Source organism: Gopherus flavomarginatus, chromosome 9, assembly GCF_025201925.1.
Source record: "Gopherus flavomarginatus isolate rGopFla2 chromosome 9, rGopFla2.mat.asm, whole genome shotgun sequence".
Taxonomy (NCBI): domain Eukaryota; kingdom Metazoa; phylum Chordata; order Testudines; family Testudinidae; genus Gopherus; species Gopherus flavomarginatus.
In genome coordinates, this window is record NC_066625.1 from 23,579,294 (window position 1) to 23,605,872 (window position 26,579).

Consider the following 26,579-nt stretch of genomic DNA (forward strand, 5'->3'; position numbering starts at 1 on the left):
CATTCCCCATAGCACGAAAGAAGCGGTGTTTACACAAACTGAGATTTAGCATGGAAACCAGGGCTATTACATTCTACACAATTCAGAGGAAAAGAGGATTTTTTTTTTTTTTACTTGATTAGTGTTTCGGCATGCTGTTAAACAGATACTACACTTCTCAGGGGATTAAGTGATCTCTATGCTTTTTATAGAATTTTTTGTGTGGAATTTTTAGATAAAAAGCCTCTATATAAATGAAGGCATGCTCCTCTGAGCAAAAACACATGCTGTTTTATTATTTCAGTCCTATAAATAAAATCCTTGGTATTTTATGAAGTTTTACATCAGCTTTTCTATTTTAACCTCTATTTTCTAATCACTTACTGTCATACTCCTGTATTCATCTTCAAACATATCCAGAAAAATCTCTTCTCCCTTAAAAAAACCCAAGATATTATTTCTCCATGTATAAACATGTACATTATTGATCCTGGGTCATGGTTGAGAAGCCATCTGTTTTTCATTATACACATTTCTCATAAGTCACCAGTAAATTAAAGTAAAAAGAAATCCTGCATCATTGTTCAGCACTCAACATTCTTTTAAGAACTTGCCAAAATAGGAACATTTCATGTCTGTTCATTGTTTTGGGATATTTGACAGTAATTCATTGTTAGTAGGAATTGAAGTGTCAGACTGAATGTTTCAGTTCTCTCATGATTTGTTTACAATGCACCAAAGGAAGTGAAATGCTGTAAACATCTCACTTAAATATGGGAAAAAATAAAATATTCAAGATGTTGAGAATAAATTATGAGCCATTCTAAAGATCACTGCTGAGCAAGAAGTGTCTTTAATAAGCATGTGTCTCCCTAACGCTGACAGAGTCCCTGATGTACTCCAATGAGGTTTAAGTTTCAGGTTCCGTTCCATTCATAAGTAGCAGAACCATGTAATAAAACTACAATCATATACCTGATAACTTGCTTAAACTCTACTCACTAATCTATGTCTAAGACAAAATTATTACTAACCTGTTCTGTAACTGCTTTTCTTCAAGATATGTTGCACATGTCCATTCCACTTTACGTGTGTGCACAAGCAGCGCATCAGAGCTGAAGATTTTTTTTCTTAGCAGTACTCAGGATGACACATGCACCTTTTGCATGCTTGTGTTACCAGCTAATGGTATAAAAGGTGGAGCTGCCACCCAACACACCCTCAGTTCCTTCTTACCACATACATTCCAATGTAGAGTGGAAAAGGGGTGGGTTGTGAAATGGACAAGAAGAACGGAGAAGAACCAGTACCAGTAGGCCTACCTCCTGCATGACTGAAGAATCTGGTACCGAGAATCTAGCACCAAGAGGCAAAGCAAAACTCTAGCTGCTGCACAAGTCTCAGGTGTTGTCGGCACTGAGATACTTCCTTGGCCCAGCAGTTGCTGCACCACAAGTGTCAGCACCACAGTAAGAACTGGCCTCAACGACCCAAAAGCCAGTGCCAGAATCAATGATTCTTACAGAGATATAGCAGAGGTCGGTACCAGAGTGTGTTGTCTACCTGCCTATCTGCTACTCTGAGGATAGATGACAACAGGGATCTCAATCTCATGCCAGGATCAGATCTACCAGTATTAGAGGAACGGTGTCCACTGGATCTCATGTGTTTTTTCCTCAGCACCAGAGAAGGGGATTGGTACCTTACCTTTGATGATGATCTTTCAGGGGTAAAATGAGACTGCCCGGAGGGGCATATACAGCAGACATGGATGTACTTAGCACCTGCACCAAGTAGGAAGGCTCCAAAGATGGATGCAAGACAGCCTCCAAAAAAGCATTGCACAGTCTCACCTCCCTGTCCTTTTTTGTATGCAGCTTGAAGTCTTTACAGATCCGGCAGTGGGTCTTGAATGTGGCCCTCACCCAGACACTTCAGGCACCTGGAACGAGGATCACTCACTGGCAGAAACATCTTGCAACCGGCATAGGGCTTAAAACCAGAGGACCAAAGGCATGGCTTGGCACTGAATGGCAACACCTAACCACTAAGAGGGACTCAATGCCAGAAAACCAAGAAAGAAAGAAAGAAAACCTAGACAGACAGACAGACACTTTAACTATATACAAAGATACAGAAAAAAACACTGACATTTGGGAAAGACTTGAGTAAACAAGTCAACATGCTCTGACAATTAAAGGAACTGAAGGGGTCAGGGGCAGCTCTGTCCTTTATATCATCAGTCAGTAGCATGAGCATAATAAAGATGCATGCGTCACCCCAGTAGACACCACTAAGGAAAAACCATCTCCAGCTCTGGTGGACTGCACGCGCACATGCCTGAAGTTGAGCGGACATGTACAGTCATGAAGAATAAGCAATTTGCAACACTCATTTTTTTTCCAGTAAAGAAAACCAACCAGTATAATGATTCTGTTTCAAAGGTAGAATTCCTCCCTTACTCGAAAAGTTAAGCTGCCCTGACAGCAACAGAGACACAAGATGGGTGAGCATTCTGACTTCAGAAGTTAGTCCAATAAAAGATATTACCTCACTCACCTTGTCTCTTCAATATCCTGGAACAGAAATGGCTACAAAGACATTGCATACAATATGGGCAATATAATTTATGGTATTAAACTCCATCATTGTCTTTAAATATTGAGTACACTTTTTTCTAATATAGGCACACAGTGTAGTCTACCCGAGTTGGAAGAGGAAATATTTAAAATAAGAATGGATTAATTTATTTTATCCACCTCTTTAAAAAAGTACCTTATAGAAGCGCCGCAGAAGATGAACACTCTCTTCTCTTGCACCCTAGAGAGAAGAAACTGATCAGTGATAATCTGATCAATACCCAAAATTAATGTTATTTACTTGCAACTAGAGTTCTTTGAGATGGACTCTGCATATTTGCAATCATGGAATGTGCATGTGGGTGCACTGAGACAGTGGCCATTGGAACACTCGTGTCCCCTCCTGCCCCTCCCCTTACCAATCCCAAATGTTCTTGGGGTCAGGCTATAAAAGAAACTGTGGTGCTCCAGGCACCTCAGTCCCTTCCCACTGCTTCCTCAAGTCTAGTTTATAAGAGTCAAGGAAGAGGGGAAGGCGGTCAGGAAGAGCAAATATGCAGAGTCCATCTTGACTTACAGTTACAAATAACATTATTTCTCTTTCGAGTGGCCTCTGTATATTCCCCTGCACGGGAGAGATTGGCAAGCAGTAGATGCAAAGGAAGGCAGGATGAGAAGTCCTAATTAATAAGTGATTTAAGGACTGCTCTGCCAAACTGAGCTTCAAATCTGGTCTTTAGGTTCAGACAGCAATGTTTTGTAAGAATGTGAACTAGAGCTCCAAGTTGCAGATTTACAGACTTCCAATCGGTTTGTGTCTGAGATATGGTACTGAAGCTCCGTTGGCTCTAGCAGAGTGAGACCTTATATGTTCCATTCCTATTCCTGAAGTGAACGTAAAAGCCTCTCCTGCACAGACTTTGACCCAGATAAGTAACGTTCAGGAAGACATAACTTGCTCCTTTTTATTCTAAGCAAAGGCGATATAGCTTTGGTGAATGTCTGTACTATTTACAAGGGAATAAAGAGTTAGCTAAAGCTCTTTTAACATGAAGAGCATGCAGTTTGGCGTCACCCTTCTGCCCATGAAACTCAGAGAAACAGAAGTGAACTGATTAATGTGAAAATTTAACTACTTTAGGGAGTGAAGATGTACAACTATTTTGTCCTCTGTAAATGGTGGTTCTGCCATAAGTGCCTATAACTTGCTCATTCACCTTGCACACAGAACTGCCTCCAGGAGTGCAATTTTATAAACGAAACAAAAACACACACACAAACACACATTCTCCCATTGGCTTAAATGGGAGTTTCATTAAATGTGTGAGAAGCAGATTTATATCCCTTCAGGATGACAGTTTAATAGAAGCATAAATGTTACATCTCTTTAAAAGATTTCTTAGCTGTTTCAAGAGCAACACACATTTATCATTGAAAGAACAGAAGGCTGATATGGCGGATAAATGAACTATCATTAAAGAAAGCAACAACTCTGAGATTTTCAGCTGGAGCAAGCATTCCAGTATACACTGAATTGGGCAGTCAAAGGGGATGTGTTATTACCTGCTGACACTGTGAAGCTTTTCTGTTTTAAATTGTACCATCTGAGTAGATTTTTTTCTGGAGCTCACTAAAGACATTCTGAACATCAGCAGAACAAAATAGTTCAAAGTCCATTAGAAACCTATTGCCCAGGTGGTGACATGCAGAGTATTTTGATCTAGATGACGGACTCCATTATCTTGTTGGATCAGTAAATATGGAGTAACAGGCAGCATTTTGTAGGTCCCTGCTGAGCGGTACAGTAGGTCCCATTGTTCTTTAGGCCAATCAGGCGTGAATAAGATTATCTTGACCTTGTTCTAATTTACTTTTCTTATGACCCCCTGCATAAGAAGATAGGAAGAAAGGCATGCAGGAATCCTTGCCTTCGTTATATGCAGAATCAAAATTCAAATGCTTGTCTCTCTCTGCTCACGAATAAAACCTTTGACATTTCACACTATTTACGAAGAAGTCCCCACCATGCAAAGATTTCCTCCGTCATTGGTGTTTTCAGTGATCATTTGTGAGCATCTATTGTGATTCTTCTTAGTTGGTCTGTCAGGTTGCTGTTCTTACCTGACAGGTGCATAAGAATACATCATTCCTATGAAACTGTAACCTCTGTGCAAAGTTGAATAGAATAGCAACCTCCCTGTTTGTAATATTGTTCATAACCACCTAGGCCCACTGTGCTGGAGATGATGTAAGAAAGTTTTTAATGCTTAACATCAGAGGTAACTGTTGTGAATGGAGCACGAGGGCTGAATGCCATACCCCAGAAGACACTGCAAGTTGAGTGCCCCATCTCAAAAATTGCAGCACTGTCTTTGGAATGGTTAATTTTCAATACATGCTGTCTGTAGTCTGTATCTGGTTGACAGCCAGTGCTATAAGGTTCTCATTTTGAGATCAGCATACAGGGCGAGTTATTTTGAAGCTAAAAATCCCATCAACTTGAGGTAGAGCACTACTTAATGTCCATTCAAAAGATAAAGAGTTTTTATAGGAGATTTGTAAGAGTAACTTTAATTTATCAAGAACCTAGGTCTTTCAAAGGGAGTATATTCAGAAGAGAGCATTGTAAAGATGCTCCTTTGATTACATAACCCAATGTTCAAATTGTTCACATAAATTCCCTCTTATGAGTTGCCACCAAAGATGCACATTCTGTAAATACTCTGTGGCAGCAGAAAGTCCAAAAAATGGATTTTGCCCCACTAAATGAAGGTACTTGCAATGAGTGATTCTTTTGGAGATATGGAACAAATGTCCTTTAAACAGAGAGCAGCAAACCACTCCTAAAGAACAGGAGAGTATGGTAGAGGCTCAGGTCAGCATATGGAAATTAAATTTTCCTGATGAAAGTGTTGAGCTTCTTAAGGTCTAATATAGAGTGAAGACCTCCTTTTTTGGGAATAAGAAAGTACCTTTTAATAGAACCCTGTGTTTTCCAATTTCTTTGGTACCTCTTCTATTCCTTGGTACTACTCTCATTTGGGGAGGGCAAGAACCAATTATCTCAACAGGTTTTTGCAACGAGGGTTCCTGAATAGGGAATGGAAGGACGAAGAGTTTTGAACTGTATTGATACCTCTTGTAATTTCTAAGAGACACTTGCCTATAGAAATGCAGTGGAAAAAATGATGCAGTCAGCCTCTAAATTGAGGGAAATACACTTGAATTAGTACTGGATTGTAGTTCCTGGGCAGAATGTCAAACTTTGGGCCAAAGGCCTGACAACATAGCTCTTAAAGATGATTGTTTGCACTGATTCTTGAAGTTTCTTCACACTGAAAGGGCTACTAAAGAGGATACTGTTGGTAATAACAGTCTCCTGTGGGGAAGTTGAAAAGAGGAAGACTATGACGGGGTACTTTAAAACCAGGTTTCCTCTTGGGCTGTTGCTAGATGCCCAGCAACCTGGCAGTGTGTCTGGTCCAACTTTTCCAGAAACCTCATTAGTTCTGGTACTAAAGTCCTTCTCTAAGGGAAGATCCCCAAATTCAGACTTTGTTTCTGGAATTCTTGAAGATTTAAACCAAGTGAACCTTCTGATAGATCTGTAGTTTTTGCAATTTCTAACTGCAGAGTTGGAAGAATCAAGAGAAGTCATATTTTGCCACTTGCTGATCCATCATAATGATGGCATCTGCGAGTTCTCTGTTAGTCTGGGAGAAGTTCAGTAGGCACTGACATTTTCACCCAAACGTGGTATTGGTACAGCATGAACACTGCTTGTTACTTCACTACTCAAACCTAAAGTAGAGGAAGAGAAGGCTCCCTCCAACCCTCATAAATCCATCTTCTTTTCATCCTTATATGAAGCAGTATAGAAGGACTGATCCACCTTTAGACCTCTGAACAGCCACTTATACCACCAGGAAGTTTGATGGTGTGCGTGTGTTAGAATATAAGAAGCCATTTTGGGGTAAATGAAAATAAACAGAAAAATTATATCAGATATTGGTTGAACCAAAGCTGGGCTTGCCCACAGGAGCATCACAAGTTGTAGAATTCCATTTAATACTGCTGAGAGACTATACAATGTCAAAGACTGCATATGAACTCTCTTCTTGAAGTAGTTGGTATTCTTGCCACTAATTCGAGAAAGGCAACAGCTTCAGAGGAAGATAAAGCAAAAGTCACTCCCATGTTTTCATCAAGGGATAGACAATCATTAAATACAGGATCTGTTTCCTGAAGTTTGTGTGAAACCATCTACTCTTCACCTTCCAGTGTATTATGCACTACAGTAGGGAACTGTTCTTCACATCTAAAGATACTGCATTTGTCTGTAAAAATGAAAGAGGAAGGTTTAAAAGGAGACTGGCATTGTCTGGTGCAACGATTGGAACGAAGATATGAGTAATGTCAAGGAGCTGGCCAACAGTGCCTTCTCTGCCATGGCAGCATTCACCAGTCTAGCCACTAATCAACAGTCTGATCAATTAATAAAAAATAATAAAAAATATCCTTCTCTGGGGCAGGCAAGGCACTATATGACACTGATGCTGGGAAGCCTGAAGGGCAAGCAGCACAGGGCTTAACGCCCAACTGCTTAATTTTTGGATCTGCCATCAAGGTTTCTTCCAGGACTAATGCTTGGAGCACCCACCCTAACCCTAAAATCCTAATCTGTGTAAAGTTTTGTCAGAATATGTACAGATTTTTATTAAAGATAGCTGGGCAATTTAAGAAGGATTCAGAGCAATGATCTAGAGCAATTCCTAATCCATCACCACTAGTAATTGGAAGGAACTGAATTGGTCAGAGAGCCACGCCCTCTTTCCAAGAGCACTCCAACAGGCACTCCTAGTTAAGGTTCCACTGTCTCAGCTGTATCCAGTTGGCATATCCCATGAATGAAAATATGAAGAAGCCACCCAAAAGAGAATTATTTCCTGATAATTTCATTCAGAAAAAAAAGCTGATTATATACTAGACATGGTTTCTATCCACTCAGCCTCCCAAACTTCATCTTGATGAAAAGAATAGGAAGAGTTTTGCATTTACAAAATGCCTTTCATCTGTGCAACTCAAAGTGAGTCACAAACAATTAACTCACTGCACCATTGCAAGATGGGGAGCATCCAAATTTTACACAAATGCAGGGCATGTCTGCACTGCCCTGCAGTTCTGGGGGTGTGAATAGCAGTGCACACCAAAGCGCTGCCCTGTAACTGCCCCATGGAGATGCTGCATAAGAACTAAAAGGTTCCTAGTTCCCATAACTTAATCTTCTTCAACCAGGACCATGTTAATGTGAAGTAGCAACTGTTTGGTGTGCACCGCTGTTTGCACCCCTGGAATCAGAACTGTGGGGTAGTGCAGAAGTGCCCTTATACACAGCTATGTTGACACTTTCCTGAGTTCACACAGCAAGGTGATGGCAAAGCTAACTGCAGGAGTCCCAACTCCCAGTTCCTTAATCTAACCCCTAGACAGCCTCTCTCCTCAGATAGTTCTGTACAATTAAACAAAAAGATATTTGCTGTAAAGATGGATTACATGAAACTAAATAGAATGATCTGTGCAGCTTTAGTTCATGTCCAGCTGTCATTGTAACCAACAAAATCATTACTTATGTGGGCCCTAACACTAAAACAGTTTCCTTAAGGTGATGGCTAAGTAACACTAACTAGTACACACTTACCTCAAGGCAAGCAAGGTGAACATCTTTTATAATACTGCCACTTTTAGATAATACCAGCTGCTTTAGTAATAGACAGCCCAGTTCCAGTGTTGCCAGACGAACTTTTCCATCTAAAGTAAGAGGTCAATTAGAATTCCAACGTACGGGGTATTTACTAAGGAGAAATCTCCTTTTTACTCAGAGGCTTTCCATATGTTTTCCATTTCTTCTCTCCCCCTCCCCCCCAAACACACCATCCCCACAATGGCCACACACAACAAAACCAGAATATACTACAATACCATGATCTACACTCAGGCACATAGATTATGACCTTTCAAAATAGTGATCTCTCAAGAGGAAGTTGAGGTTATTTCTGTCACTGATGGAGTCCACTACTTCTCTGGGAGCTGTCAAATCACCATTGCCAGGAGACAAATAATAAAAGCAAATGTTTTGGCTTTGAGCTAATCCAGACTTCAACAAACAGGATTTTTCAGGCATTTGGGGAGAGGAAACCTTAAGAGCACTCTTCTCTTCCCATCCCCAGCCCACTCCTTCAGGTTGAAAAACTGTGCTACATCAGTGCAGTTTTCAGGAACAGAAGCATAATCATTATCATTCACTGTCATGGACCAGGACCTCATTGTGTTGACGATATACAAACACAAGACTGTCTCTGCCCCCAATCTAAATATAAGATAACAAACAACAGGTGGATACAGATGACAGAAGATACATACAACAGGTGGATTGATGGGAGAGAACAAACAGCCAACATTGGTCAGCAAGACAAGTAGCAATCTTAGCACACCAGAAGTCTTAAGTTTTTTCAAGGCATTAAGGAAAAGAGTTTTAAGGCGGGATCTGAAGGAGAACAATGAGGTAGCTTTGCAGATGTTTATGGGTAGTCCCTCCTATGCATGATGGAAAACTTGGAAGAACACACAGGGTATTTATTTGAAAAACAACAAGTTCGCAGTTAAGGCTGGCATCGCTGAAAGAGCAGGAGTGGGAGGCAACATCGCAAAAGCATATGAGACAACAGGCAGCATAGGATAGGCAGTGAATGTCCTGGAAAGCGAAGACAAGTACCTTGGGTCTGATGTGGTGGGAAAGGGGGAGCCAGCGAAGGGATGCAAAGTGGCAAGTGACAGACAAAACAACAAGCTAGGAAAGTGATTGTTGCAGCAACATTTTAAATAGATATGTGCGAGGCAAGATTGCCTCTGTCAAGGGTACGAGAGAGAAAGAAAATGTTGCTGTAGTCAAGATGCAAGATGAGGACTTGGATGAGAGTTTTAGTTGTGTGGATGATAAGAAATGTCGTATCTTAGCAACATTATATTATGCAGAAAGAATTTGCCATGTCTAGATTCTCACATCCAGGCTGTGTTTAAATCTTGCAGAGAAGATAATGATGCCCAGATTACAGGGAGGATGACAATGTTGCCCAGTGATAGGGAAAGGAGGGAAGGTGGCAGGATTTGGGGGGGGGAAGATTAAGACCTCTGTTTTGGCCATGTTGATCTTAAACTGACAGCTAGACATTCATGAGATGTCAGAAGGACAGGAAGGGATTTTAGTTTAGACAGCAGATGGTGGTTCAGAGGAGAGAGAGAGATCTGACAATCCTCAGCATAAAGATCATAGTTTCATCCATGTTTCTGGATGCGATTACTTAGAGTAAAATTGTAGAGGGAGAAGAGGACCAAAAACAAGGCCCTGTGGACACTCATCCAAAGTGTTGTTTCCTTATTGAGTCTTTCAGAGGGAGGTCAGGGTAAGAGAAGGGAGAAGGGCGGGGGGCGGCAGTGAAGAGCTAATGCTTGAACACAATGTTTCCATGAGTTAATTTAGAAGAGGTGAGATGACTAGAGCCACTGGAAAAATGGGTGTGTTCCTCCCCCCGCCCACACAAATTTGAACTTTATAAAAATACTTCAGTTTTCTGATTAAAAACAAAAAAATTGAAGGAAAGCAGACATCTTTAAAAAAATTAATTTAGCGGAATGCTCAATTTTGCACTAAAAACCATTGATTGAAAATTCGTAGTCAGCCTAGAAATGAAGGGCAGCTATAAACTAAGGAGCTTAAATACTGCAAAAATTACACATGGAAGTAACTTTACTCGCAGTTTAAGTTTTACTGAAGTCCATGCATGCAGCATTGAGACCTAATATCAGTTACTAAAATGTAAACTCTCTCTCTAGTCATTGCTTGCTGGACATTTTGCTTATGTAACTCAACAATAAGCAGGAACTCTAAGGTCTTAGGCCTCCCTGTTGTCTTGAATGCAACAGCAACTATTCAGATGAAAAGCGGAATTCCTACTTACTGTGCACCCCAGTGGAATGCCACTATGTATCTCTTTCACAAGGCAGATCTGCTTATCATCTAACAAGAGTATGCTAGTTCCAGTTGAATAGCAGCGAGTCTCTTCCGCATGGGGAATGGGGCCAGTTACTTAGTACTTCAAATATTTTAAGCATTGACACTACATTTTCAGAACTTATTGCCGCACAAAAAAAAGTAATCAGTTAACGTGATCAGAAATGCTCTACCTGGTTGAGCAGCATAATTCATTATCCTGATGAGCCTCTCTGCAAGCACATGGTTGTATGAGCTTTTCTCCTCAGCATGCTGGGCTGGAAGATGAATTCTCTCCAGCTTGACTGGGTCAATTCCTTTTGAAGTGGAAGAAAATAGGAGGATATTTTTTAGCAAATAGCTATTAAAAATTGCAATAAGTCATCTTGAAAATGCAGAGTATCATAAGCAATATAGAACTGCATTGGCAGAGAGTAAAACTGTGACATTTGAATGGCTGTGCCACAGTTAGAAAAGAAAGCAACAGAAGACTGAACAAATTTTACAACCTTCCAGGTTGGGATATTCAAAAGGAGCGTGAGGGATGGAGGCACTCAAATCCCACTGAAATGGACGCCTAAATGTCTTCAGTTCCTTAGAAAATCATTTAAAATTATTATTACTTTGTTGACAACTGACCAAGTCATCTAAGTGTCCTGCTGGAAGTCTGATTTAAGAAAACCAGAAAAAAATTTTTCCTTTGTGTTAAGATAAATTTCTCTTAACAACCAACAGTTACCAGGGAACAAGCCAGATTAAAATGCTCATAATTACAACTCCAAAATGCTAAACACACTGGCTTTTGTGAAAGTACCTATAAGAAATTAAAACAAATGCCAAGTTTTTGTGCCAAGTTGGATTTCTCAGAATATGCTGGTTTGAAATATTACCCTTTATGAATAACATGTGTTACAGTAAGATCTCAGACAATGATTACAGACTGTGTGTTAAAAAGCTCATTGTCTTGACTCCAAGTAACTAAAACATTTCCATAATAGATCAAAACAATGTACTCCACTTTATTGAATTTCTTCCAACCCTGAACTCCTGCATGCTAAGCCAATTCAGTGTCACTTGTGATACCTTATGGTTATATCGTTTAAGTGTGCTTTTGAAAACACTTGATTTCAGCGTTTTAGTATAGCCTCACTTTATTTATTTGCCAGATAAAACTAATTCCAACAGCTTGTATGGTAAAAGTAAACATTCATTTTGTGGCAGGTATCAAATGAAGCCTGTTTAACATTCTTCTTTCAAACAGTTTTGCATATTAGTTTTGCACAGTTACACTGCTGACTGTAATTATAATTGGCTGATGCAACTGTTTTGTTTCCCACTAAAAATCTTAAAGAAAGGTTTGTTTGCAAGGGATTAAGCCATTTCTATTTATTTTGAAGTATGCAGCATTTTACCATACCCTGAAGTAAGATTTATGTAGTATGCTGGATTCAAAGCAAAGCATGCTGACTACAACAATGTAGTGGCAACACAGGATTCATATACTCCTTCCACAGTCAGAGTACACCCAGCCATAGGAACAGTCTATTCCCAGCCCCCCCCCCCCCCCCAATCTCAAATACTGAGCATGGCTTGTTGTTCAACATCATATTTTTACACCATAATCTTTATTACTTGTTACTGCTTGGACAATATGGTTTGAAAATTGTTACAGACTTCATAAACTAAACTTAGGGGTATTAACAAAATTCACAAAAATGTGTGACTGACTGTGCAGTGTGGAGGGTAATTGTGCCATTAGTAATGACATTTGCCTAAAGGGAGGGAAATAGATCAGCAGTAAAAGCCTTCTGCTGGCAAGTTACTATTTAAATATATGTGAGCACATATTCAACTTCTGGGCTTTTTTAGATTTAAGTGTGCAACATGTGTAATGAATAGAAACATGGATGCAATGTGTATAGGTAGAAGACAATACAATTCTAAATGAACACGCACTGACTTCACGTACTTAGCATGTAAAATGGTTCTATATGGATTCCAGGGACGGGTCAATTTTCATCTTGATAATGAACAAAATTAATTACTAGTAATTAGAATTCTGTGTGTGCTCTCATCCTTTGGAAAGTCCTACATTGTTTCGTCTAATCAGGTGACACCGATATGAAAATGTTTCCAAGCCTGCACTATTAATGATAGATAGTTTGAAAGTTGCCCTTCTAAAGCAATAGAGCATGTCCTCAATTCTATTTACTGTAGAAACATGCAAATACAGACAGCTTCCATACACTGACACCCATTCTAACAAGAGCATCATTTGCTGGTAATTACCAGTACTTACATTTTAGATACGTAAAATGCACCCCTACATAGGGCTCAGGGTAGAAGTACATAACAAGTACATGCAAACAATTCCTTCAGAAGGGGACATAAATGTAGCACTATTCCACAGAAACAGAACCAGCTACCTCAGCTACCATAACATACCACAGTCAGAGAAGTCTGTCTGACAACCAAGTCCCAAAGCCTTATAGGGCTTTATGGATCAAAGCCAACACTTTAACTCAGTGGTTCTCAACCTGTGGCCCGTGAGCTGCTTGCGGCAAAATCAGTACAGCACTGCAGCCATGTAACATCATCAGGGCCATACAGGTAGTATTGGATGCGGCCCACAATGGTAAATAGTGCCTTAACTGAACCAGAAAGCAAATAGGAAGCCAGTTCAGCTTTTGAAGAACTATTGTTGCTTTTTACTATCACCACCTAAAAGGTGACAAGTAGTCTCTTTTCTACACTAACTTTGAAGTGGTCTTCAAATACAGCACATTGGATTATTGTAATCTAGAAGACAGTAGCTAACAAACCTCTCTATAGGATTTCTCCAATAAATGTAGACAAAGCTAGACTGTTAACATGGGTTACATAATCCCTCAATTTAAGGCAACTCAGAACCAAAAGTCTATAAACGTTCAAATCCCTGTATGGGTCATCACTTGTAATTATGGCCTTGGCTGGATCATCATCTACAGGGATTAAACCCAGGACTTAAAAACATGAGTCTCTACTGCTAGAGCTAAAATTATAGGGCGGCATTAGTTCAGAGACAGAAAGTTCAAACCTCCGTACATGGTCACTTATTAGTGGGGAAGTAACAAAGCTACAGTTAGCATGGGTTACACAAGGGTTATTGTGGCAGGACCATGACTAGGGGAAAATGGAACTAGCTCCTCATCTCACACAAAAGTGGAAAAATATTATCGGCCAATGATGCCTCCTGCAATTCAAAACCCATAAAGACAACAAATGAACTCCCAAACTGCAAATCTCTTGGGCCAAACATAGCCCAAGCCACACAATAACTGGAGCAAGACTCATTCCTGTAATGTCTTAAAAATTTCTTCTGCACACTATCACCATCTGTGTTATCCAGGCAGTTTTCAGCCAACTCGCATCCAAATCTCAATTTCAGTTAGACACAGACAATGGTGAGGTAAGACAGATAGAGCTGAATCCCATCCACACATCAGTGACACTACAACACACACTATTTCAATTACCTCTAATGGCCTCAAATACATATTAAGCCAAAGGAATAACAAAACAGAGCCACAGGGAAGTTTGCCTTAGAGACTGTTTGGCAGGCAAGCAATTGCCTAAAACCACATTTTGAGGCTTTTAAAAGTTCAGACTAGAACCCACTTAAAAGCACCCTAGTCAGGTTCCCACAGAAGAATTAACAAACTTTATTGTCAATGGAATGCCAGCTGAAAGGAACAGCATGGACACCTGATCAAGATCAGAGACCAGCGCCAAATCGATCATATTTAGGCTGAAAGACAAGGTGGCAGGGTTCAAGGAATCTGAGGACAAGACACTCATTTTTCTACAACCTTCACAATAATCTTCACCAAAAAGAAAATAAAGCATGATTACTGGAAAGATTATCAGTCACAAAAATTGATTTTTGAATAATGCCTGAAACTATGCATAGTAGTATTATCCACATTCTACTGCCTTTTAGGGAAGGTCTGACATTTACCAGCACTGGATGCAATTCCTCCCCTCTTACTACACTCAAAACATGAATGTCAAAGAACCAGTGCCTTTTACAGTAGCTTCAGAATTTCAATGAGCCGTATCTGCTGGAACTCATCCAGAAAAGACTCTGATTCTGTTCCTTCCAGGCACACATCTGCCCCTACAATGGCTACTTGCCAAGTTGGTGTCTAATTCATCTTATTTATGAAGAACTAAAAAAATTCCTCAGCATGAAAGATATACTCGGCCAAAGAGTCAACATGACAGCAAAATATGTTAAAAGGAGATATATTGCTTTTCCATATCTAGGTCCCAGAGCAGGCCAAACTCTTAAAAGAACAAATTTAATAATGGAGCAAATAGAGAAGCAGGTCTTAAGGAAACATCTTCAAATCCATATACACAGGAACATAGAAGTGATTATAGATACTTTGCATGCCTATGACTAACTGATTTGGAATTGAGTTGCTTATGAAATTATATTCTGCAAAAGAAGAATAGTCTGCAGAAAGATTATAGTCTGAAAGAATACACATTTGTGATCTCAAACTATGCTACTATTGTATTGTGTCCTAGCCCAATAAATGGGACTCTAACTCCCAAGTTAGTCAAACTAAAAAGGATAATATTTGAAATGAAGTGTTTTATATGTACAGGGACCAGAGTTAAAATATTTATCTAGCTGGACAGCTGTAAGAAAGGGTTTAATGGTGGATGCTGAAGTTATTGCAGTCTAACTACACATATAAAACCCACAATGATCTTCTCTACTTGAAATTTTTTAACTCCTTGAAATCTTGCATTTTACACAATTTCTCAAATTAACTTCACACATGCTGCACTCAAAGATGTACAGCTAACTGTATCTGATTTCATTTACATAATGTAACAAGAGCCTGATTTTTTTTTAAAGTATTGGCAGTCTAGCATTATTAATGTCCTTCAACATGAACTGCAAATGTAGCAGGTCAATGTTTTGCAACTGCAAGCTAGATAACAACACAACATAAGAACGGCCATACTGGGTCAGACCAAAGGTCCATCTAGCCCAGTATCCTGTCTACCGACAGTGGCCAATGCCAGGTGCCCCAGAGGGAGTGGACCTAACAGGCAATGATCAAGTGATCTCTCTCTGCCATCCACCTCCATCCTCTGACAAACAGAGGCTAGAGACACCATTGTTCACCCATCCTGGCTAATAGCCATTAATGGACTTAACCACCATGAATTTATCCAGTTCTCTTTAATAAATCCCAATAAACCATGGGGTAAGGCATATTTGGTTCATAATGAACTTAAGACATCACTCTTCATTTTCTTTTATAGGACTTGATTTGTCACCGATCCCTGGCTTCCATCCTTAAAATACTCAATCTGCATTATTTTGGTCCTATCACATCCACTACACAATTCCAGCTGGAAAATGGAGCCATGCAACAGACAACTCCATTTCTTCTCTCCACAGCATGTGGTTCTGTAGAATTACGTTTAACCAGTTTCAAAACTGAATTTTCTATCCCCCTGGGAAAAAAGTTGTCCACTGTTTTATAGTCTCTCCACCCACGTGTCCCTAACACTTAATTGGTTGTAAAATTAAAACATTCTGGACTTGCGCCCTCACCTTTCAGGACTTCTATCATCAATCTACTTGCTTTTTTCCTTATCTGAACCTCTTCAAAGAGTTAAGAGAACTGCCTCTACCGCTATATTGAAGTCATATTCTCCCCAGCACACATACAGCGCTGTCCTGAAATGCTGAGTTTTTGTTCAACTGATTTCAGTTGAAGGCAGTCTGTTTCAGGAGTTGGAAGTTGAAATTCAATAAAAATGCTCCAGTCATATAAGATATATTCTATACTTATCAGTATTTCAAAAAGATGCAAGAGGTGAAGTGGAAGTAAAATTTTCTGTTGGAAACCTGAATAAGAATTCATTGCGATTAGGCTGTTAATTGCAGCCCTGCAAGAATGCAAGATTAATTGCAATTTTAATCACACTGTTAAATAATAATAATAGAATACCATTTATTTAAACAAACACTTTGGATGTTTTTCTACATTTTCAAATATATTGATCTCAATTACAACACAGAATACAAAGTATCCATTGCTTATTTTATATTTTTATTACAAATATTTGCACTGTAAAAATGACAAAGTATTTTCTGTTAATCTCAGACAAGTACTGTAGTGCAATCTCTTTATTGTAAAAGTGCAACTTACAAATGTAGATTGTTACGTAACTTCACTCAAAAACAAAATAATACAAAACTTTAGAGCCTATAAGTCCAGTCAGTCCTACTTCTTGTTCAGCCAATCGTTAAGACAAACAAGTTTGTTTACATTTACGGGAAATAATGCTGCCCTTTTATTTACATTGTCACCAGAAATTGAGAATTGTAGCCGGTATTGCAAGGTATTTATATGACATATGTTAAACATTCATATATCTCTTCATGTCAGAGGGAGGCTTAAAATGGTGAGGAGGACCCGTAACACCTGTGCCAGCACTGCTTCTGTCTCCTCCACCTGCGCCTGTAGCCAGACAGAGCACCAAAGCATGGATGCTTTTACCCAGATTCTGGTGTGGGCTTGCAAAGACTGTAATTTGCAATTTCCACTTACTGATATCCAAGCTGGGGGTGGCATCCAATGTGAAAGGTGCCTACTGGTGGAATCTCTCAGGCAGCAGGTGGGAGAGCTACAGGAGGAGGTGGCCTGGCTGAGGAACATCTATGTCCATGAGCAATTCCTGGACAGTATCCATGTGGAGACAGCTGATGGTGCTGTCCCAGTTGACGGGACTACTGACACTGCAGTGGAAGAGGAGATGCCTCAGGGTGTACCTGACACACCAGTGGAGGAGGATGCTCAGGGTGGACACAGCCAGCTGGTTACTTCTAGCAGCGGGCAGTGCTCCACCACTGCTGCGAACCCTCCTGTTGTGGTAAAAGATACAGGAGAGAAGAAATCACCCCGAACAGTTAAGGGGGTGAATCCTCGTACCCCTAAGGCTGGGAGGTCTGCTGCCACCACTGATAAGAAACGTAGGGTAGTGGTGGTTGGAGACTCTCTGCTGAGGGGGACGGAGACACCCATCTGTCGCCCTGACCGTTCATCCCGGGAGGTATGCTGCCTGCCAGGGGCCCGTATCCGAGACGTTACAGAGGCTTTGTCGAGGATTATCCGGCCTTCTGACTACTATCCCATGCTACTCATCCATGTGGGCACAAATGATACTGCGAGGTGTGATGCTGAGCAGATCAAGAGTGACTACAGGGCTCTGGGAGTACGGGTTAAGGAGTTTGGAGCGCAGGTGGTATTCTCTTCGATTCTTCCTGTTGAAGGTAGGGGTCCGGGCAGAGACAGATGCATTGTGGAGGTGAATGCCTGGCTGCGAAGATGGTGTCGCCAGGAGGGCTTTGGCTTCCTCGACCACGGGATGCTACTTGAGGAAGGACTGCTAGGAACAGATGGCGTTCACCTTTCGAAGAGAGGAAAGGCCTTATTCGCGCACAGACTGGCTAACCTGGTAAGGAGGGCTTTAAACTAGGTTCGACGGGGACAGGTGAGCAAAGCCCACAGGAAAGTGGGGAAAAAGACCTGGGAGATGGGTTGGAAGCAGGAGGGAGCACGGGCTATAATGGCAGAGAGGAAGGAGGGTCAGGGCAAAGCTGGGAGGCAAAATCAAACCAGTATCTTAGATGCCTTTATACAAATGCAAGAAGTATGGGTAATAAGCAGGAAGAACTGGAAGTGCTAATAAACAAATACAACTATGACATTATTGGCATTACTGAAACTTGGTGGGATAATACACACGACTGGAATGTTGGTGTGGATGGGTATAGTTTGCTCAGGAAGGATAGACAGGGGAAAAAGGGAGGAGGTGTTGCCTTATATATTAAGAATGTACACACTTGGACTGAGGTGGAGATGGACATAGGAGACGGAAGGGTGGAGAGTCTCTGGGTTAGGCTAAAAGGGGTAAAAAACACAGGTGATGTCGTGCTGGGAGTCTACTACAGGCCACCTAATCAGGCGGAAGAGGTGGATGAGGCTTTTTTCAAACAACTAACAAAATCATCCAAAGCCCAAGATTTGGTGGTGATGGGGGACTTCAACTATCCAGATATATGTTGGGACAATAACACCGCGGGGCACAGACTATCCAATAAGTTCCTGGACTGCATTGCAGACAACTTTTTATTTCAGAAAGTTGAAAAAGCTACTAGGGGGGAAGCTGTTCTAGACTTGATTTTAACAAATAGGGAGGAACTTGTTGAGAATTTGAAAGTAGAAGGAAGCTTGGGTGAAAGTGATCATGAAATCATAGAATTTGCAATTCTAAGTAAGGGTAGAAGGGAGTACAGCAGAATAGAGACAATGGATTTCAGGAAGGCGGATTTTGGTAAGCTCAGAGAGCTGATAGGCAAGGTCCCATGGGAATTAAGACTGAGGAGAAAAACAACTGAGGAAAGTTGGCAGTTTTTCAAAGGGACGCTATTAAGGGCCCAAAAGCAAGTTATTCCAATGGTTAGGAAAGATAGAAAATGTGGCAAAAGACCACCTTGGCTTACCCTTGAGATCTTGCGTGACCTACAAAATAAAAAGGCGTCATATAAAAAATGGAAACTAGGGCAGATCACGAAGGATGAATATAGGCAAATAACACAGGAATGCAGAGGCAAGATTAGAAAAGCAAAGGCACAAAATGAACTCAAACTAGCTATGGGAATAAAGGGAAACAAGAAGACTTTTTATCAATACATTCGAAGCAAGAGGAAGACCAAGGACAGGGTAGGCCCACTGCTCAATGAGGAGGGGGTAACAGTAACGGGAGACTTGGAAATGGCAGAGATGCTTAATGACTTCTTTGTTTCGGTCTTCACTGAGAAGTCTGAAGGAATGTCTAGTATAGTGAATGCTTACGGGAAGAGGGTAGATTTAGAAGAGAAAATAAGCAAAGAGCAAGTAAAAAATCACTTAGAAAAGTTAGATACCTGCAAGTCACCAGGGCCTGATGAAATGCATCCTAGAATACTGAAGGAGTTAATAGAAGAGGTATCTGAGCCTCTAGCTATTATCTTTGGGAAATCATGGGAGACGGGGGAGATTCCAGAAGACTGGAAGGGGGCAAATATAGTGCCCATCTATAAAAAGGGAAATAAATACAACCCAGGAAACTACAGACCAGTTAGTTTAACTTCTGTGCCAAGGAAGATAATGGAGCAGGTAATCAAAGAAATCATCTGCAAACACTTGGAAGGTGGTAAGGTGATAGGGAATAGCCAGCATGGATTTGTAAAGAACAAATCGTGTCAAACTAATCTGATAACATTCTTTGATAGGATAACGAGCCTTGTGGATAAGGGTGAAGCGGTGGATGTGATATATCTAGACTTCAGTAAGGCATTTGATACAGTCTCGCATGATATTCTTATAGATAAGCTAGGAAAGTACAATTTAGATGGGGCTACTATAAGGTGGGTGCATAACTGGCTGGATAACCGTACTCAGAGAGTAGTTGTTAATGGCTCCCAATCCTGCTGGAAAGGTATAACAAGTGGGGTTCCGCAGGGTTCTGTTTTGGGACCGGTTCTGTTCAATATCTTCATCAACGATTTAGATGTTGGCATAGAAAGTACGCTTATTAAGTTTGCAGATGATACCAAACTGGGAGGGATTGCAACTGCTTTGGAGGACAGGGTCAAAATTCAAAATGATCTGGACAAGTTGGAGAAATGGTCTGAGGTAAACAGGATGAAGTTCAATAAAGATAAATGCAAAGTGCTCCACTTAGGAAGGAACAATCAGTTTCACACATACAGAATGGGAGGAGACTGTCTAGGAAGGAGTATGGCAGAAAGAGATCTAGGGGTCATAATGGACCACAAGCTTAATATGAGTCAACAGTGTGATACTGTTGCAAAAAAAGCAAACGTGATTCTGGGATGCATTAACAGGTGTGTTGTAAACAAGACACGAGAAGTCATTCTTCCGCTTTACTCTGCGCTGGTTAGGCCTCAACTGGAGTATTGTGTCCAGTTCTGGGCACCGCATTTCAAGAAAGATGTGGAGAAATTGGAGAGGGTCCAGAGAAGAGCAACAAGAATGATTAAAGGTCTTGAGAACATGACCTATGAAGGAAGGCTGAAGGAATTGGGTTTGTTTAGTTTGGAAAAGAGAAGACTGAGAGGGGACATGATAGCAGTTTTCAGGTATCTAAAAGGGTGTCATCAGGAGGAGGGAGAAAACTTGTTCACCTTAGCCTCCAATGATAGAACAAGAAGCAATGGGCTTAAACTGCAGCAAGGGAGATTTAGGTTGGACATTAGGAAAAAGTTCCTAACTGTCAGGGTAGTTAAACACTGGAATAGATTGCCTAGGGAAGTTGTGGAATCTCCATCTCTGGAGATATTTAAGAGTAGGTTAGATAAATGTCTATCAGGGATGGTCTAGACAGTATTTGGTCCTGCCATGAGGGCAGGGGACTGGACTCGATGACCTCTCGAGGTCCCTTCCAGTCCTAGAGTCTATGAGTCTATGAGTCTATATATCTCTTCATGCTTCAGCCACCTTCCAGAGGACATACTTCCATGCTGATGACACTCGTTAAATAAAGTTAAATATATTTCATGTTATAACAGTCTCAGATGTTCTTAAGAACACTTTCACTGCAGATTTCACAAAACGCAAAGAAGGTACCAATGTGAGATTTCTAAAGATAGCTACAGCACTCAACCCAAGGTTTAAGAATATGAAGTGCCTTCCAAAATCTGGGAGGCATGTTTTCAGAAGTCTTAAGAGCAACACTCCTATGTGGAAACTACAGAACCCGAACCGCCAAAAAAGAAAATCAATCTTCTATTGGTGGCATCTGACTCATGATGATGAAAATGAACATGCGTTGGTCTACACTGTTTTGGATTGTTATCGAGCAGAACCCATCATCAGCATGGATGCATGACCTCTGGAATGATGGTTGAAGCATGAAGGGATTCTTTAGTGCATCTGGCATGTAAATATTTTGCAACACCTGCTACAATAGTGCCATGCGAATGTCTATTCTCATTTTCAGTGACATTGTGAACAAAAAGCGGACAGCATTATCTCCTGCAAAATGTAAAACTTGTTTGTCTGAGCCCATTGGCTGAAGAAATAGGACTGAGTGGATTTGTAGGCTCTAAAGTTTTACACTTTTATTTATTAATGCAGGCATTTTTTGTACATAATTCTATATTTGTAAGTTCAACTTTTATGATAAAGAGATCACACTTCAGTACTTGTATTAGGTGAACTGAAAAATACTATTTCTTTTTTTTACAGTACAAATATTTGTAATTAAAAATAAATATAAAGTGAGCACTGTACACTTTGTATTCTGTGTTATAATTGAAATCAATATATTTGAAAATGTAGAAAACATTCAAAATATTTAAATAAATAGTGTTCTATTAACAGTGCAATTAATCACTAATTTTTTTAAATCACTTGACAGCTCTAATTTTGACGATTAACTGAATTGTATTTGTCATGGTTCAATACTTCCATACACAACATTCGTTCCTATATTATGCAAACATTTGATGCATTTTATCTACCAGGACTTGCTGGAATTCTGACATTAGCATTCAGTTTACATCATTATGTGTGTTATATGTTCAAAGCCTTTCACAATGAAAAATCCATTAAAGTTGCATCTGTTCATTACAAGATAATCAGCAGTAAAGCCAACTCTGCAGCTAACCCAAGTAATGTCACATATACAAGTGTATGAACCAACTGCAAAACAGTATTAAAGGCAAAATAACTTCATAATAAGATCTCTAAAATCGAAACCAAAGAATTATGATGCAACATATTTGCAGCTGTTGAGGACATAAAGAAAATTGCGTCATTAACAAAGACTTGTGGAATCGAGTACCAATAACAGGCCACAGTAGACTTTCAAAAAGAAGGGGCCTAATTCTCCACTGCCTTGCACATCCTGTAGTAATTTACACCTGAGCAAAGGATAAAATGCTACCAAGTCCGAATTCTTCACTCATACCAGTGGCTATATTTTACACCCACTTTGCACTCACTTCAACCACATGCGTCTGTCAAAGTCAGGGGAGAATCATGGCCCCAGTGCTCATACTGAACTTACTGTATTTTGTTAGTCCAGCTTAAGAGTACTGAAGTCAAGTAACTGAGAACGAAGTGCAAATGAGTCTAATTCATTTCTAGTTCTAGGAAACCAATTGAAGAAACAAACCATCTAAACAATAGCAGCATTCTATTAATTTTTTTTCTAAAATGCAGATGCTACACAACCTTTACTGTCACTGAATTTGTTTCTCCTTTCATCATATGAAGATTTTGTTTCTTGTGGTTTAAGTCATCTAGAAAATACAAATACGTACTTCACTGAAGAAATGTTTACCAAACTAAGTCCACTGAGTGCAGTCAAGTCTCATTTTATTCTCCTTTCTGTGGAAAGACACATTTAAGAGTATCCAAAGTGATTAACATCTTACCTTTATTTTGAGACATTGCATACAGAAGACAAAGTACAAAGAGAGCATAGTAATCATCTTCAGCACAGTCCTGTGCATTATATACCATATCGAGAAAAGGCCTGTGGAAAAGAGTAGTATTAAAATGGTTGTTTTGTTCTGATGCTAATTGTAACATAACCTGAGCCATTACCTACCAATGGAACAGAATGACTCACTATCCAACTATGCTCCAATTTTCTCTTTAGATATGGTAAAGAGCAAAAGTCAAGCTATTTGAAAGCAGTTATCCTATTGTGTTTATTACTGGTATTACATCTGGCATTTTAGCAGGAATTTTCCCCACACCCTCCCAAATGGTTGCCCACACTTGTAATGGGTTATCTTTCAGGCCCAATATTCCTTGGCACTAGGGCCTTAAAAAAAATTTTAAAAACAGGGAAAAAAAATTACAGACTACTAGACGTTGCACAGTTTGTTCTAAGCAGACATGGCGAATTTCAGGGGGTTGTTTATACCTGTGTGTGATGCAAAACTGCATTGGAACATGTGGAAAACTAAAATATTAACCATGTTCATCTTAAGGGCCAAAGAACAACTTTGAGATGGTTACACTATTGCTTAGTATAAATAAAAGCACTGTACTAGAACAGAGCTACAAGTTTTACTCTAAGCCATGTACGGAGGAAACAATTATCCTTCTTAGGTCGAGGAACAGAAGTCTTAAAGAAGAAACATGAGCTATTTTAATTGATTTCAAACCACTCTGTTATCTTGGGTTTGATGTGGGGTGATTCAGTGACTAGTGCCAGAGACTTTACACAATCAAGTCGTGACAAAGTTGTGGTCAAGTAAGTAGATACTTTCAAAACTCAATTTCTGGACTAATCAGACATCTGGAAAAAAAGAGCTTGGACACAGTGGAGCAGCTATCGGCTCCAAACAGAATTTTACACAAAAAGCATTCAATTGTGTGTAACTAACAAAACAACCAACTAGATTCTGAGGCCTGCTTTGCAGTCTTTTTTGTAGAGCATGGCTAAAGTTGTCCTGTTTTGTACAATCACTCTTTGTTTCTCTACAGTCTCTACTATAGCAACATACTTGGCTTTAATTTCAGATAACCTAAATAGGAAGCTGCATCTGAAGAAGTGAGGTTTTTTTTTAACTCATGAAAGCTTATGCCCAAATAAATCTGTTAGTCTTTAAAGGTGCCACCAGACTCCTTGTTGTTTAAATGGGAAGCAGAGTTTAGTTGGGGACAACACTTCAAAGGAGGCTGGGTCAGAAGTGAGATACCAAGCTTCAGCACTATTTGAGCACTTTTCACTGTCAATAATTACAATACTGCAGTTAGATAAACATGTACCCTGGTTCTACAGATAAACTGAGGCAGTTTAAATAACTTGTCCAGATCCAGAGGCAGTCAGTGAGCACTGGGACTAGAACTCAACAAGAATTACCGGTCTGAGCACAGAGACAATAACTCCTCTCTATGTTTTAAAGTTCATTAATGATTAAATGCATTAAGCCATTCTGAGAGCCTGTGATCAAGGCTGATGTGCTAATGAGGGCCTGAGGCCAGTTAGGTTACCTGGCATCACCTGAGAGGAGAGCAGCCAGGTTAAAATTGAGAATGAAGCCCAAATGGAGAAGGGATAGGACAGCATTATAAAACCAGAAGCTGAGAGTAGAAGGGGGCTGTACAGGAAGGCATCTACCCTCCTCAAGATGAGGGAGGTCATCAGGGACAAGGAGGAAGCACAGAGGGAGGTAAGCCCTCTGAGCCTGTCTTGGAGTAAGTAGTGTGGCAAGAAGTGAGGAGGGGTGAAGTATCCACAGCAAGTAGAGTAAACTCCACTGATAAACCCAGAACTAGGAAAGAGAAAATAGAGAGGCTTGGTAGGAAGTAGCCCAGGGAAACAGCAACAGGGACTGAGAGCCTGGATTACTAGTTATAGGGTCTCTGGGCTGGAACCCGGTGTAACAGACAGACCTGGGTTCCCCTGCCAGATGCTATCCTCTCAATACCACCACCATAAAAAGACAACCCTGGATGTTCCTTTGGATACAAGAGAAGCAGTCACTAGGCAAGCAAGTTTCACTGCATTTTTCCAGCCCCTCCTGCTACTAGTTTAGCCATGATCACAGCATATAACCTATAATCAGGTATTTTGGATGTGTGGTCTCCTATAAAACCACATTTATTGCAGCTATAAACAATTCACCCATTTGCTGTATTCCATTCAACTATACAAGTATTAGCTAGAAGTCAGGTAGGTCAGAGAACATGGGAAGTACAGACATGAATTAAAAGCTCCTCCCCCATCCGCCCATCCATCCTCACACAAAAATAGCTTGGGAGGAACTGAGAACCTGAGCCACAATGTCCTGCCTTAGTAGGAGGTGTGAACTTGATGGTCATATATGCCCTTTCCCAACTACTGTACTATGATTCTAGGTACATCAGTGAAGTACAACAAAATCCAATTGGATACTGTTTATGTTGCAAATATTGTGTTGACAAATATTTTCCAGTTATTTTTGCTCCCACTAATAATGATTAATGAGTGCTCTATTTGAAGGATCAGACTGGAAATTATTTTTTAAATTTCTGCAGATCTCCAAATACTAGTATCTCCCCCCAGTGTTAAACGAATGTTAATATCTACAGGGATACTATTTATCCCCAAATCGATCCGCCTTAGCATTCAAATGTCGAGCACAGTAAAACTTGCAAAATTAAAGATTTGTTTACACACAATATCGTTAAATTTCATGCTTTATAGAGCTAGATCTACATTAGACATTTAAAAAGTCAACATTTGCCAATACAGACCACTCTCAGTTACTACACTTTCCACCATTGTGCCATAACTTTTAGTAAGTGCAGACTTCGTTATGACATACGTAGTGATCAGTTAGATTGGATAACCAAAATAGGAAAGAAGATATCCTTATACACAGATCCAATCTTTAATGCAAAAAATACTTCATCAAGTTTGTTTCATTATAGGGGGCAAGGAGAAGGATTCAAATAGTGTTTAGAATGCAGAAGTATAAAAAAAATTCCAAGGTTTTAACTGTTTATTCACCTAGTAACTGAGTAATTCACATTAACAAAAAGTTTTGTGCAGTATTTTACTTTGCTAGGTCTAGGAATACTTCCCTTACATATGTGATAAGATCTACTCTTGCTTTTAGAGGTGGCTTCACTTCTGCACAAATGACATTTGAACGAAGATGCAAGATGCTGTTAGATCACTATCTATATTCTCATCTGAAATGCAAATATCTGACAAGGTGTTAGGATGATCAAATGAATATTTTGCATTTTGAAGACTTAAGAGCTAATGTTCTAATATCTTCAGGCACTGTACTCAGTACTATCATGGCCAACTTCATTTTATGAGAAGTGGTAAACCAGAATCTCTTGCTCACTCACACTTCACTTAAAAAACCCTGTGCTGCCCACATT

At 40.0% G+C, this 26,579-nt stretch overlaps 1 protein-coding gene across 9 annotated transcripts in view; it reads right to left on the reverse strand.

Moving 5' to 3' along the window:
- CLEC16A (C-type lectin domain containing 16A) overlaps window positions 1-26,579 on the reverse strand; it is a 177,988-nt gene that overhangs the window by 100,437 nt on the left and 50,972 nt on the right. For all 9 annotated transcript variants that reach the window (XM_050966410.1, XM_050966413.1, XM_050966412.1 and 6 more), the window contains exons 12-16: window positions 23,123-23,223; window positions 10,800-10,922; window positions 8,257-8,366; window positions 2,755-2,799; window positions 364-414 (exon numbers count right to left, since the gene is read on the reverse strand). In XM_050966410.1, coding sequence (XP_050822367.1) covers window positions 364-414; window positions 2,755-2,799; window positions 8,257-8,366; window positions 10,800-10,922; window positions 23,123-23,223 — 430 coding nt within the window. The remainder of the gene's footprint in view (window positions 1-363; window positions 415-2,754; window positions 2,800-8,256; window positions 8,367-10,799; window positions 10,923-23,122; window positions 23,224-26,579) is intronic.